This window comes from Scomber scombrus, chromosome 10 (genome assembly GCF_963691925.1).
Source record: "Scomber scombrus chromosome 10, fScoSco1.1, whole genome shotgun sequence".
Lineage (NCBI taxonomy): Eukaryota > Metazoa > Chordata > Actinopteri > Scombriformes > Scombridae > Scomber > Scomber scombrus.
In genome coordinates, this window is record NC_084979.1 from 25,562,372 (window position 1) to 25,574,865 (window position 12,494).

The following is a 12,494-nucleotide window of genomic DNA, read 5'->3' on the forward strand; positions in this document are numbered from 1 at the left end:
AGAATGATCGTTCCAGTGAAGGAGGAGACATCGTTTGTCCAGCAGTTTCACTTCTGAAATAGCTACTAGTAATTTGCATATTCACAGATTGGGGAATTTTCAGTGAGGGAGAATTTAAAGCATCGTATCAGACACACTTTATATTTCCAAACAGAGTATTTTTATGTCTTTATATGGTGTTTTTCAATGGGAGCGTGTCTATGTTCCCACAGTTTAATAATACCGTAAAGAATTTCACCTGTCTTTCAAGCATTTATTACTTATTGTTAATTTATATGCACTGTTTTTATTATTTATTTGTCCGACATATAGTTTTTATTATATTTGGCACTTTAGCACTTTTCTGTTGAACTCTCCTTGATGATAAAACTGCCCTTCAGCCGAGTCGAGTGCAATACTGTGTAGATCCGGAGTGACTGAGTACACTTTCCTTTGTTGTTGTATTTTTCTGTTCACGTTCTTTGTTGGTGTTTTATGTGTCTGTGTTTGCAGCCCCTGTAGTACTGCTGTCTACAACAAATTCCCTGCAAGGGACAATAACATTTATCCTTAATACTTATTTTCATAGATGAAACATGTTTTGTGCATGAGGGAAATTGGTGGAAAATCCTTGAGGGAACATAAGGCTGAGGGAGCAGAGGGCTTAATTTTGTCGGGAGGAACATTTTTTAGAAATGTGGAAACATAGGGATGACCCCTTTCCAATCCTGGTCCTGGGGGATCCCCACCCTGCATATTTTACATATTTCCTTCTTCCAGCACCTCTGATACATGAGCTCATCGTCAAGTTCTGCAGAAGTCTGATGACCAAGCATTTGAGATCAGGGGTGTTGGATCAGGAAAACATCCAAAGCATGCAGGGCGGGGAACACAGTCTAATACATACGGATTCAAGATTATAATGAGGTAACTGCACTTTTATTGGTGGAAAAAACACTAGATATAAACTGTAATTCAAAGCAAAGTAGAATTTTATGTATATTTTAACATGCTTGGAGAGGATCGTTTAAAAATAAAACTAAGATTTTCCAGTAAAGATAGTGAGAAGTATCTACTCATTATGTTTTTTTCGGTTCCACATTTTTGTTTTGGAGTGACTCGTCTCGCTTCGTAGACGATCTTTGAGGCGGAGACAGAGAGGAAAGGGAGGGGCGGAAATAGAAAGAGAGAGAGAGACCTCCGCATGACTCTGAGAAAGGAAAAAGTAACTCCTGTAGTGCATTTCACACTTTCAGACGTCATTTTTTTAAACAAACTCATCACCTGGCGTTTTAAATCTCAAACTTTTAAGAGAGCAGGGTGGGTTTGTTTTTCTCCATCTGTTTAAAAAAAAAAAAAAAAGTTTGTGAGGTCGTTTTATTTGCTGGGTTTTTTTTGTGACGTGCTCTGCTGCGCCCAGGTAAGCTCACTCCTCCACAGCTGTGATGTCTGATTGTTCACTCTGCTTTCTTTTTCTTTTTCTAAAAAAATCGCCTGCAAATGTAGCTCACATGTGTGTTTATCTCTGGTTACGTTTGTGTTAAATAAGGGTGAATACTTCTTTTAAAAAAAGGGGGTCATGAGGAGTTTAGTTAAGGCAGACAAAGACAGCTGATCAGTGAAGATGTTGTGAACAATGGAGGAAACTGTCATTTTCAATTTGTAGCAATAAAGCCCACATGGAGAGCCACTTCCTAGTATGGTTAGAAATCCCGGTTAGGAAGTGTTTAGAGCTGTTTATTGTTTAATCTTTTGTCATTATTTGTTTGTATGTTTTACTATGATGCGTGTTTCTTACAGCTACACACTGAATTATCCAGCTACATAATTAATCATGAATGGTAAGTTCACTTTTCTTCTTCAAGTTTGTATTTGCGTCCTTGCAAATGTCTTCTATCTGGTGGTGGAAAGTTCATTTATTCAACTTTTATGTATTTGTACTTTACTATTTCCATTTAATGCCTCTTTATACTTCCACTCCACTACATTGTAGAGGGAAATATATAGTACTTTTCCACTAGGGCTGGGCTGTTGATCTCATGACATGAGACTAAATATTGTCATAGATATTGGATAGTGTGGTCTTTTCCTGTTTTTTTTTAAGGCTGCATTGCAGTAAAATGATGTAATTTTCTTTAACTTATCGGGCTGTTTTAGTTGTTCTATTACTTGCCATTACCCACTTAGTCATTATATCCACATTACTGATGATTATTTATCAAAAATCTCATGTAAATATTTGGTGAAAGCACCAATAGTCAACCCTACAATATAATTTTGTCCATGTAGCCCAGTCCTACTTTCTAGTATGCTTACATTCATTTCACAGCTTTAGTTACTTCTCAGATGAAGATTTGACAAAATGGATAATATAACAAGCTTTTAAAATACAACACATTGTTGAAGATGCAACCTTTTTTTGTCGTTTGGCATCTTACAAAAAGCAGTGTGTAGTCGAGTCACATTTCAGATGTCTGAGTTGTTAACAGCTCCACCAAATAGTCATTTTCCCTCTAAACTTCTCACATGGTTTCATTTCAATAAATGTTCAAATGATCAAAAGATTAGAGAAAAACTAAAAACCGATTTGTGTATCAGAACTCACAACTTAGTTTTTTCTTCTTTCCTCTCCCATTAATCATCTCATGACCCTCACATTTATCTGCTGACCCTTTGGAGGGGCCCCACCCCTATTTTGAGAACCACTGGACTAAACTAGCTAACTGTATATAAAGTAGTGTAAACTAGCTCCACCTCCAGCAGCTATAGTACTACAGTAACATGCTGCTTTAACACTGATGCTTTACTATTAATAATCTAATGATGTCGTATATAACCTAACTACATTTTAATGCTAATACTTATGTACTTCTACTTTAGTAGGATTTTTCATGCATGACTTTTACTTACAATGGAGTATACCTAGCTTGCGTACAATGTGTTCTCTGATTAAATCATTGCATCACAGGGTAATCAGACATTAATAAGGTTGACAGGTTTGTTTCAGTCCCAGCCCTTAATAATCAGATTTACTGTGTCACAACACTTAATATTGCCCTCTGCAGCCAGGCCAGCAGCTATGCAGTTACACAAGTGGAAGATAGAGCCCCTGTGACATTTTTAACATGCTTTTTTATCTTTCGGCTGCAGATACGACGCCTTTGACAACACTCGCCGCAACCATGAAAACGACAGAGGGTAAGTACAATGTGTGTTTTTTAGATCTGATCTTTTTTTTTTTTAAAGATCTGTTTTTGAATGTACTGAGTCGTTTTTTGTAAAGCTGAGACGTAGCCAACAAGTATTCACACTACACTTTCTTTATGTTTTCTATTACTGTATTGGTGTCTCTGCCTGGACTCACCCAAGACATCCCTCTTCCTCTCACATATATAACCTTGTTTAAATTTGTATTTTTCAGTGTTAACAACAGCAGCAGTCCCCACAAATACAGACTCTGCAGTTATTGCAGGTAAAAGATCACACTTTAATTCACAGGTATTTCTTTTTACATTGTGCAGCGATGCCTCCTTTCTTAAATGATGCATTATTACTATTATTTTTTTCTCCCTCCCAGTTGTTATCGTTCTCATCCTGCTGACGGTGCTCATTTTGGGCGCCCTGCTTTATCGGTATCTCTGCCATAACAAGGGAGACTACAGGACAACAGGGGAACTGGCTCCAGGTGAAGACCCCGATGAAGAGTACAGTAACCAGGCTGCGAGCGAAAAGAAGGAATATTTCATATGAACCTGGTGGATGTGAAGATTTAAGGAACAAAACGGTCCGTGGAAGAGTGAAAAGTGTTGGGTTTTTTTCCCACTATCCACTTGCTGCACACTGGTCAGGGTAACAGATTTTATAGTTAAAAACAGAAGTGTAAAAAAAAAAAAGAAGTAAAAACCAAAGAAGAGATTATTAATGGAAGAGTGTAATATTGATGGACGTGGAGCAGGTGACAGACAACAGATGTGCACAGAGCAGCGGCTTGAAACAGGTGGTGGGACCTTTTTTTTTTTTAAATGTCCAAATTAGACGATCAGTTGCATTAATGTAGGATTAGCTTTGCCTACAACACTATTTATCAGCCATGTTTGTTTATCTCTTCAATTATCTGCACTGTGTTGTTTTATTCAGACATACTGTATATCTGAATGCCTTTTCCTCCCCTCCAACACCTTCTATAAGAAATGTTCAGGTGCTGCTGGGGCCGTTACTTTTTATTTTATTTTATTGATTTTTAAAATGATAGTTTTTCTATGCTATTCTTTTATAAGCTAAGCCAGGAAATATCCTCTTTTTGAAGTCCCAGACAGCTAAAACATTGTTTGTATTTGATAATGTCGTACCTGGCTTTTGTTTTGTACAGTTCCAGATGTGGTTATTGACGACTTCCCTGTTTTGAGATGAAAAATAAGGAAGGCAATAAAACTTGTTTTTGGACCACTGTCATTACACATTGTGTTATTCGCATTGCTGCACATGATTGGACTTTAAATAGACACAATGCGTAAAAAATTAAAATGCTTGAAAGAACATGCTGCACGTTACACTGAGTTGCCAGCTTGTTAGATACACAGTGACACACAATATAATCCCATACTAAAACTCACAATTATGAAGCTTATGTTGAGGTTTTTTTTTTGACACTATAAGCTGATATAAACTCATGTGGACAAAATATAAACACATCTCTCAGTATTAGTAATCCCAATACAACACACCACACCCTCAAATGATTACCACAGATGTGAATTCAATCCTCTCAGACACAAGACAAACACTGAATATAATAAAGCTGAATATAATAGCCCTTATAAAAAGGTGTGCTTCATTGTGGGCTGCTGGATTAAGCCGCAACAGATGTGTGTAGGTGGACACAATGATGAACCGGCAACTCAGTGTAAGCTAGATGCGGAGGGGGGGAAAAAAAACATCCATATTTTTTTTTGACTCAATACCTTTTTTATATCAAAGTGGCAAAATGTTAGGTATGATTGTTGGTTTGTTCATACAGTACACATACTAAAATTACAACAAATCTTTAAGGATATTAATATGAAGGTGAAGTAAGTAGACTCATTCGTTTATCTTACTCACCTCGAACATTGAAATACCTGTCATGTGACCCGGCCAAGGAAAAACATGTAAGCTACTCTCGCCGGACACTTTATAAGGAACGCCTGCGCAATCTATCACACAACATTTAATACATAATTCTACATTTAGGAAGCTTATACAGTTTCAGAGAAGTGATAACTCTACTTTATGTTTATTATTGAGGTCGTAGTAGGTGGTGGTGTACTGGAGTGTGTGATATTGAATGGTGTACCTAATAAAAACTGAAAATGTATGAGCTTCATTAATGTCTAATTTATAGCAAAGCTGTTGTATTGGATTGTGAAGGCGTTCCTAATAAAAGTGACCGGCGAGTGTAAAAAAAATCATAACATATCTGCCCCAGTTTTAATACATCGTACATATGAATGCAATTAAACAAAAACTCGCAGCTTTTCAAATTTCCAAAATAACCTTTATTCTAAACTTACATTTTAAATTTTAAGTTTAGTATAAAAAAGTTAAGTGCACCTAAGTTCTTTTTTTTCTTTTCAAAGCATTCCATCTTTGACATGTCTCAGCAAACTGTGGTGACGCTCGTTTCCTTTAGTAATCTTAAAAGATAGAATGTGTACCAAAGTCCATCACATCACTTTAGTACATACATCTATTTTACAAAATATTGTAAAGAGAATCCCTGAACTATAAATGTCCATAATCCTTGAACAAAGAGTAATCCTTTTGCTGGCTGTGGTTGGCATAGCATCTACTGGTCAGCTGTAGTTTACAGTACTTCATATTGCTGGGACAAAGCCACCATTATGCTGCTTTACAAACACAATAAGAGCAGAGATGGAAAGAAAAAAAGAAAAGAAAAAACACATTTTGTTTCAATCAAATTTTTAAAAGTTTTAATAGCCGTGGCCTCTTCTCCAGGAACGTTGCAAGAAATGACAGCAAGGTAAATGCAGTCGGGTCTAGTAGCTCTTCGCACGCGCTGCCGAGAGGAGTTTCATCCAATGAAAGAAGCAGGTTTCCAGACAGCTGGTCTTTCTGACCTCAATAACACTGAAATAACTAAATGTTGGTTGACAGCAACAGCATGTCTTTTCTTGGGGGCCACAGCTGTTAAAACTTGATATGGTATGTCGGATACCCAGTGACACGTTGACGCTACCAGACACCAAAATGAAGAATATCTACAAAGATCAGATGATGGTATCCATACTGACTTACCTACTTTCAGATACTCTGTTTAAGTGTATAAGATAACGTAAAAGATTCTAAAAAGGAGTTTCATTAGCAGCACACAAATGTCTTGGAAATGAACAATTATACTGACAGTGATATAGCCTCATTGCCAAAAGTCTGCATACGCGTTCAGGCTTTCTGAACAACACAACACGTCTTGATGTTACTTTTAAGAATGGACTACATTTGATGTGTAAGTAGCATCTTTAAAATCTAAAAATGTTCAAAAATCTCACAGCTTTCTTTAAAAAGACATGAAACCAGAATAAAAAAAGAGAGTAGCCCCTTGTCTGCAACTTCTCAGATTTACTTAGCAGTGCATCTCAGATAAAAAGTATTTAATCAAATTTGTACATAGCAAAGGTGCAAAAGTATGCAACAACTTAAAAGATGCATTTAACTCACTTAAAGTGACATTCACTAACAATTGCAGTCACGTCAGACTGAAGGTCTGACTAACAACCTTGGGACTGTTTATTCGATGATATGTTTGCTTTTAAATTGTGAAGTTTAAAATTTCAAGTCACAACCAAACACAAGTGCATTGTAGACCAAATCTTTGGTACAACCAGCTCATTGGTTATACTAACAAATAACAAATGTATTAGCCTAACTACTTATGTAAATCACTTAAATGTGGAAAAGTAATGAAGGAGAAAAATAAAAGAAACAATGGTATTTCTTTATTTAAGTCCACTAAACCTTTGAAAATGTTGACTAGAAACTAATGCTATCCTAGTTTTCTACAGTGAATAAATACTTTACTTGAATGATGACACCAAATTATAATGCGTGAAAAGAGAAACAATGGCGAGGAGTTTTTGAAATATGTACATTAAAACATTTAGTGTATAAACTCTGGGTATCCGACTGTGAAATAAAACAGGAGACAAAAAAAGCTAAAATGTTACACCAACCACCCCTTCCCACTCAACTTACTATTTGGATTTACTTAATTTCTTTCCTTTAAGTTTACTGAAGTTAATTTGCTTTAAATTAGGGCTATCCCCAGTGCTCTTTGGCACTTGACTATGTTCATCTACAAGTTGCCCAACAAGGTACAGTAAACCACTTTGGATATTGCATGGAATCTTTTCATGAACTATTTGCTTTGATTTAATTTGTTTCATTTACAAGTGATTTTAATGTAATAATCTGTCTGTAGACAGTCCACTATGCAACAGATTTGCCATGGTATTTTGGATATTGTGCAAAAGACAAGACAATTCTAGCTAAAAAGCATCCAAGATGCTGAGTTGTTTTTTTTGTATAGCTGAGATGTAATTTCTCATGATCATCATACTGGTATTTACATGGAACTATTACACATCTAGTAATTTAACTACACTAAAAGTTTTCAAAAAAGACAAGTGGAGACTTCTTTTTTGCGCTTTAACTGCCACTTTTTTAACTGCGTTTCACTTTCACCATAAAGCTGCTAAACTATATAATGCGGGTCTGATATGTCAACATTTCATTTACGTAGCTTTACAGGTATACAAGAACATCTCAATGTAAATTTGTAATCCATTGAATCAAAAAGGAGACCAGGTCTCTTGAACAAATACAGATGCCTGAAAGAGGTCCAATCTGGAATGACCAAAAAGGGTAGACCCAATGAAGGTTTATGGAATGAATTCAACATTAAAAATTTGCATTTGTCCTCTCCAGGCAGTGGCATTCATCGTTTGATCTCTACGTCAGAAGTGGAGTACTGTACCTTTCACGAGGGCTCTAAAATATTACATTCCGTTAGGTGATATCAGTATTGTGGCATGGCCAAGCAGCCTGAAGAGGGAGGCATATGGGATGGGGAAAGAACTGGGGCATCATTTGGGACGGGGACACGGTTTAGGCATGAAGGAGGAGTTGCTGTTACCAGATGGTATAACCTCCACTGGATCCACCCAGGAAGAAGTTGTTCTTGCGCTGTGCCATTACAACGTTGGCACCCTGCATGGCAGCCAACTGAGCTGCGTTTGGGGGATGTCCAGGAGGTGGGGGCTGGAAATAAGCACAAACAGAGATAAAGAGCTGATCAACTTTGGCATTTGGAACAAATTCTGCATATTCTATCCTCCAGACATAAGATAAGATGACATCTCAACAATATCCTAATTACGATCAATCTGCCTCCTTTGGATAATTTCAGTGGGTGGATACTCACTGGGATGGAAACACTGCTGCCTGCTGTGAAGCGAGCACCAGCATCATAGCCGCTGTCCACCATCACTGTTGAGCCATGGGGGTACACAGCTCCCATCGGATAGTAGGCCATGGGGACATTTTGGCCCACATGCCCAACAGACATTGGTGCCTGCATGGGCATAAACATCTGAGCACCAGGGTAGTGAGAGGACATCTGAGGCACCTGACCAGGCACCTGAGGTGGAAGCACATATCTGGGCTGGTATATCTGCAGAGTCAGAGAGAAAAAAACAACAACACAGGTATGAAACCACTTAAACTCTTACAATGATATTATTTGGTGTTACCCGAGTTATTATTTGACTTATAAATGTTATAATTACCTCAGAATATGCAGGTGGTGTGTCTGTGTAAGGAGGTGCCTGAGGAGACATTTGCATAGCAGGAGGGTATACAGGTGCAGAGCTCTGCTGAGGGTACACAGCCTGCTGTGGATATGATCCTGCAAAACAACATTTAACTTTAAAAGCACATAAGCGTCCTCAAGTAGTACAACGACCGACACTGAAATCCCAGGTTGAGTGAATGTTGGTATTTTTGTGACACAATATTGTGAAACATTTCAGCAGAAAAACAAGAATTTTTGTGGTCAAACATGTTTTTCAGGGAATTAATATGCTAAAAAGGACACAACAAAGATGTCATGTTTAATGGCAGAATACATAAGATCAACACAGTGTCATCAGTATTCAAAAAATCTTTGAAGGAGAATTTCTCACATTATAGTGTCTATAGATGAAATCTGAAACGTGCTGATGAAACGGCTGCAACTAACGATATTGTTACCGTCAATTAAAAAGCTGAATATTTTTTTGGTTAATCAATGAATTGTTTTGTCAACAAAGTGTTGCAAAATAGTGACGTCTTTAATTTGCCTGTTTTACCAGGCTAGCAAATGCGAAACCTACAGACATTCAATGTACTGTGATATATGACAAAGAAAAACTGAAATAGTCACATTTAACAGGCTTGAACCAATGAATATTTGGCTTTTTTTTGCTTGAAAAATGACTGAATCGACTAATCATTTGTCAAAATAGTTAAAGATTAATTAACTAATCGTTGCAACTCTACAGTGAAATATACTTTGACCACAAAAAAAACCCAGAACAAAAATCAGAAAAGGGACTCTTAGATAAATTCTTTCAAGGTGCCCATAAATCCTTTAATGTTAACACTAAAAACACAACTACAAATTGAAGTTGGTCAAAACCAACTATAAAAAAATACAAAGTGGTGTATTCAGAACCAGGCTCTAAAACTGAAACAAAATGAAATGATAAAATTATTAAATATCTATATAGAGCTTAAACGATTGGTCAATTAATTAATTAGTCGATTGACACAAAATTAACCTGCAACCCTTCTGATGACTGATTAATCGTTAAAAGAAAGGTTTAGACAAAAAAAAATTGGCAAAAATGATCTGGTTCTAGTTTCTTAAATGCGACTAATTTCACCATGAGCTTTGGAAAAACATGCTGAAATGTATCTAGATCAAATGGTCGAGGTTAAAATGGTTAAAATTACTGGTAGATTAATAAATGTTGACATTAATCATTAGTTGCTGGGCGTTACACTGTATTTGGTGACCCATCAGATTCTGTGGCCTTTAGTGTTGATAGAAAAAGGCTGACCATTGACGTTTTTGCATGTGCAATTAGTCATTGCATAAGCATGATTTTAGAATAGAATAGAAAGTCTTTATTGTCATTGTACAAAGCACAACCAAATTGATATGCGGTCCTTAAAGTGCAGAAACAAAAATAAAAAAATTACTTCTAAAGAAAAAAGCCATTATTTAATGCAGTTTAGTGCATTAATGGCTTTAGCGTAAAAACTGTTTTGTAATCTATTAGTGTGTACTCTCAATATCCAGTCACAGTCTGATTGGTACTTGTACTTTACTACTTTAAGTCAATATAGCTGGTAAAATACTTCTATATTTTTACTTAATTATTAGGATTTTTTTTTTAATTAAATTTTTTAATTTTTTTTTTTAGTTGTAATTAAGAATGTTTACATTGTGGTTATGATAAGCTTCTTCTACTTATGAGAATGATCCTCAAACACCGCAGGTCACTGAATCTGATGGGTCACCAAATACGATGTAACACCGGCCTACATCTAAAGTGAATGGGTGCAAAAAAAAAAAAATCTGCACACAATAGAAAAAAAAGATGAACGTTATATAAATAGACGTGCAAATAACTGCGTAAACCAGCAACTAATAATGGACTATGAAGCCTGACATTGTGAACATTGACTGACACAGATTTTTTGGGGGTCTTTACAACACAAGAGGAACCAAAACAGTGCAATCATGTTAGCTTCGCCTTTAAAACCTCGGCTGCATTTAATGCTCTTTATCCAGCTGAAAAATTAGTGACCTGACCACAAACGGTGAATATACAGTTACGGGATAAATTTAGGCGTTCATTAATATTAACATCTACCGTGTTTGACCATGAAAAAAGATGCCAAAATTAAAAAAAGGCTCAACGTGAATGCTACACGGCTATGCAGAAAACGTCAGTTTATTGTCGTGTACGTAGCTAAACGTGAAGCCCGCTTCAGATTGAGCCATAACGGAGGCTCTTCGTGTCTTTTCTCTTTTTCGTTTTTTTTTAAAACGTCAGCGCCATGTAGCGAACATAGCCGGACTATAATAACGTGTGGAGAAATATACCTTTGTTGTTCATTGTTCTTTGCTGATCCGGAGGCTGAGGAATTTCGGATTAAACTGAGCTCTGCGTATCTTGTCACGGCCTTATTACGGTTTACAATCATCCACTTCCTTGTTTTTCAGCTTCTTGTTGTTGTCGGGCGGTGACGTCACGCGTTCTCTATCTTGGGGGGAGGTTTGTGCGCGCTCTCGCGAGTTCGGCAACGCGCACGCCGCCTACAGGCTGAAGACGTGCATAACACCCTTACTTCAAAACGTTGGAGGCAAGAGATTTTAGACCCTTTTTAAATTTGTAAATTATTAAATTATTATTGTTGGGGGGTTTTTCTAAAAATGATTTTATACAACTTAAATTATTTTGTGAGCCTGTCTGTTAGAGACGGGACAAACACTTATGCTACAGGTTCAAATGGTTTTATTTTAACAGCTTTAATGTACTTTTGATAGTTCTGTCATTAATATCGTCCTTCCCTCAGGGTTAATTAATTATCTTAGAGTCTCTGTAGAAATCTGATTGTTTATTCTGAACCCTTATTATTATACATTATAGTAGACCACTCTACTACTGTATGTATTGTTGTAATTCACGTTATCCACTGAAATTAGTAGTTTAGCAGGGGGTTTGAACACTTGCAGGGTATTGTATGTCAAATTCTCATTAGGAGCCGAGCCCCCCAATGGTCTGATTCTAGAATCGCCCCTGTTGGGGAGTTTAACAATGATTGTAGTAAAGATTCACTACTTTTTCTTTTATTTATTCCACTTCCTTTTTAGATTAGATGAACTTTATTGTCCCGAAGGAAATTTGTCTTGGGCTAAAAGTGCCAGGTGCAGCTGCACATATACAACAATACATAATAAGCACAGAAAAACTAAACATAAAACAAAACAATAAAATGGATAAAACTATATGACAATCTAAGAGTTAAGTACTAGTTAAAATGGGTCAAAAAACCAAGGTAAAAAGATAAAAGATACATCGATAAAAAAGATTTAAAAAAATTGAAAAGATGAGGATAGGAAAATAAAAGAAACCCCCCCCCCCCTCTTTTTTCCTTCTCACTAACCCTCTGTTAGGCCTCATTGTCCTGATTGAGTTCACCTGGTACACTCAAGACAGCACTCATTCTCACTCATTCTCTTTCACCTTCAGATAGATAGATAGATAGATAGATAGATAGATAGATAGATAGATAGATAGATAGATAGATAGATAGATAGATAGATAGATAGATAGATAGATAGATAGATAGATAGATAGATAGATACATAGATAGATAGATAGATAGATAGATAGATAGATAGATAGATA

At 36.5% G+C, this 12,494-nt stretch overlaps 1 protein-coding gene and 2 long non-coding RNA genes across 3 annotated transcripts; 2 read left to right on the plus strand and 1 right to left on the minus strand.

Moving 5' to 3' along the window:
• The first annotated feature begins 1,158 nt into the window (after positions 1–1,158).
• LOC133987535 (uncharacterized) lies at positions 1,159–3,150 on the plus strand. The gene is made up of 3 exons (XR_009925572.1): positions 1,159–1,399; positions 1,780–1,820; positions 3,130–3,150. It is a non-coding gene; the product is annotated as an uncharacterized LOC133987535 (long non-coding RNA).
• A 249-nt stretch (positions 3,151–3,399) lies between these two features.
• On the plus strand, positions 3,400–3,875 carry LOC133987537 (uncharacterized). The gene is made up of 2 exons (XR_009925573.1): positions 3,400–3,451; positions 3,557–3,875. It is a non-coding gene; the product is annotated as an uncharacterized LOC133987537 (long non-coding RNA).
• A 2,058-nt stretch (positions 3,876–5,933) lies between these two features.
• dazap2 (DAZ associated protein 2) lies at positions 5,934–11,321 on the minus strand. The gene is made up of 4 exons (XM_062426930.1): positions 11,186–11,321; positions 8,820–8,938; positions 8,456–8,704; positions 5,934–8,292 (listed from the first exon to the last, which is right to left on the minus strand). Exons 1-4 carry the CDS (start codon positions 11,196–11,198, stop codon positions 8,164–8,166), a joined length of 510 nt encoding a protein of 169 aa, XP_062282914.1. The 5' UTR covers positions 11,199–11,321; the 3' UTR covers positions 5,934–8,163.
• Positions 11,322–12,494: the final 1,173 nt, after the last annotated feature.

Coding starts and splice junctions, on each gene's coding strand:
- dazap2 (XM_062426930.1), bottom strand. Junction 8,705..8,819: donor CACCACCTGCATATTCTGAG/GTAATTATAACA, acceptor CTGACTCTGCAG/ATATACCAGCCCAGATATGT. Junction 8,293..8,455: donor GCAGCAGTGTTTCCATCCCA/GTGAGTATCCAC, acceptor GCTTATTTCCAG/CCCCCACCTCCTGGACATCC.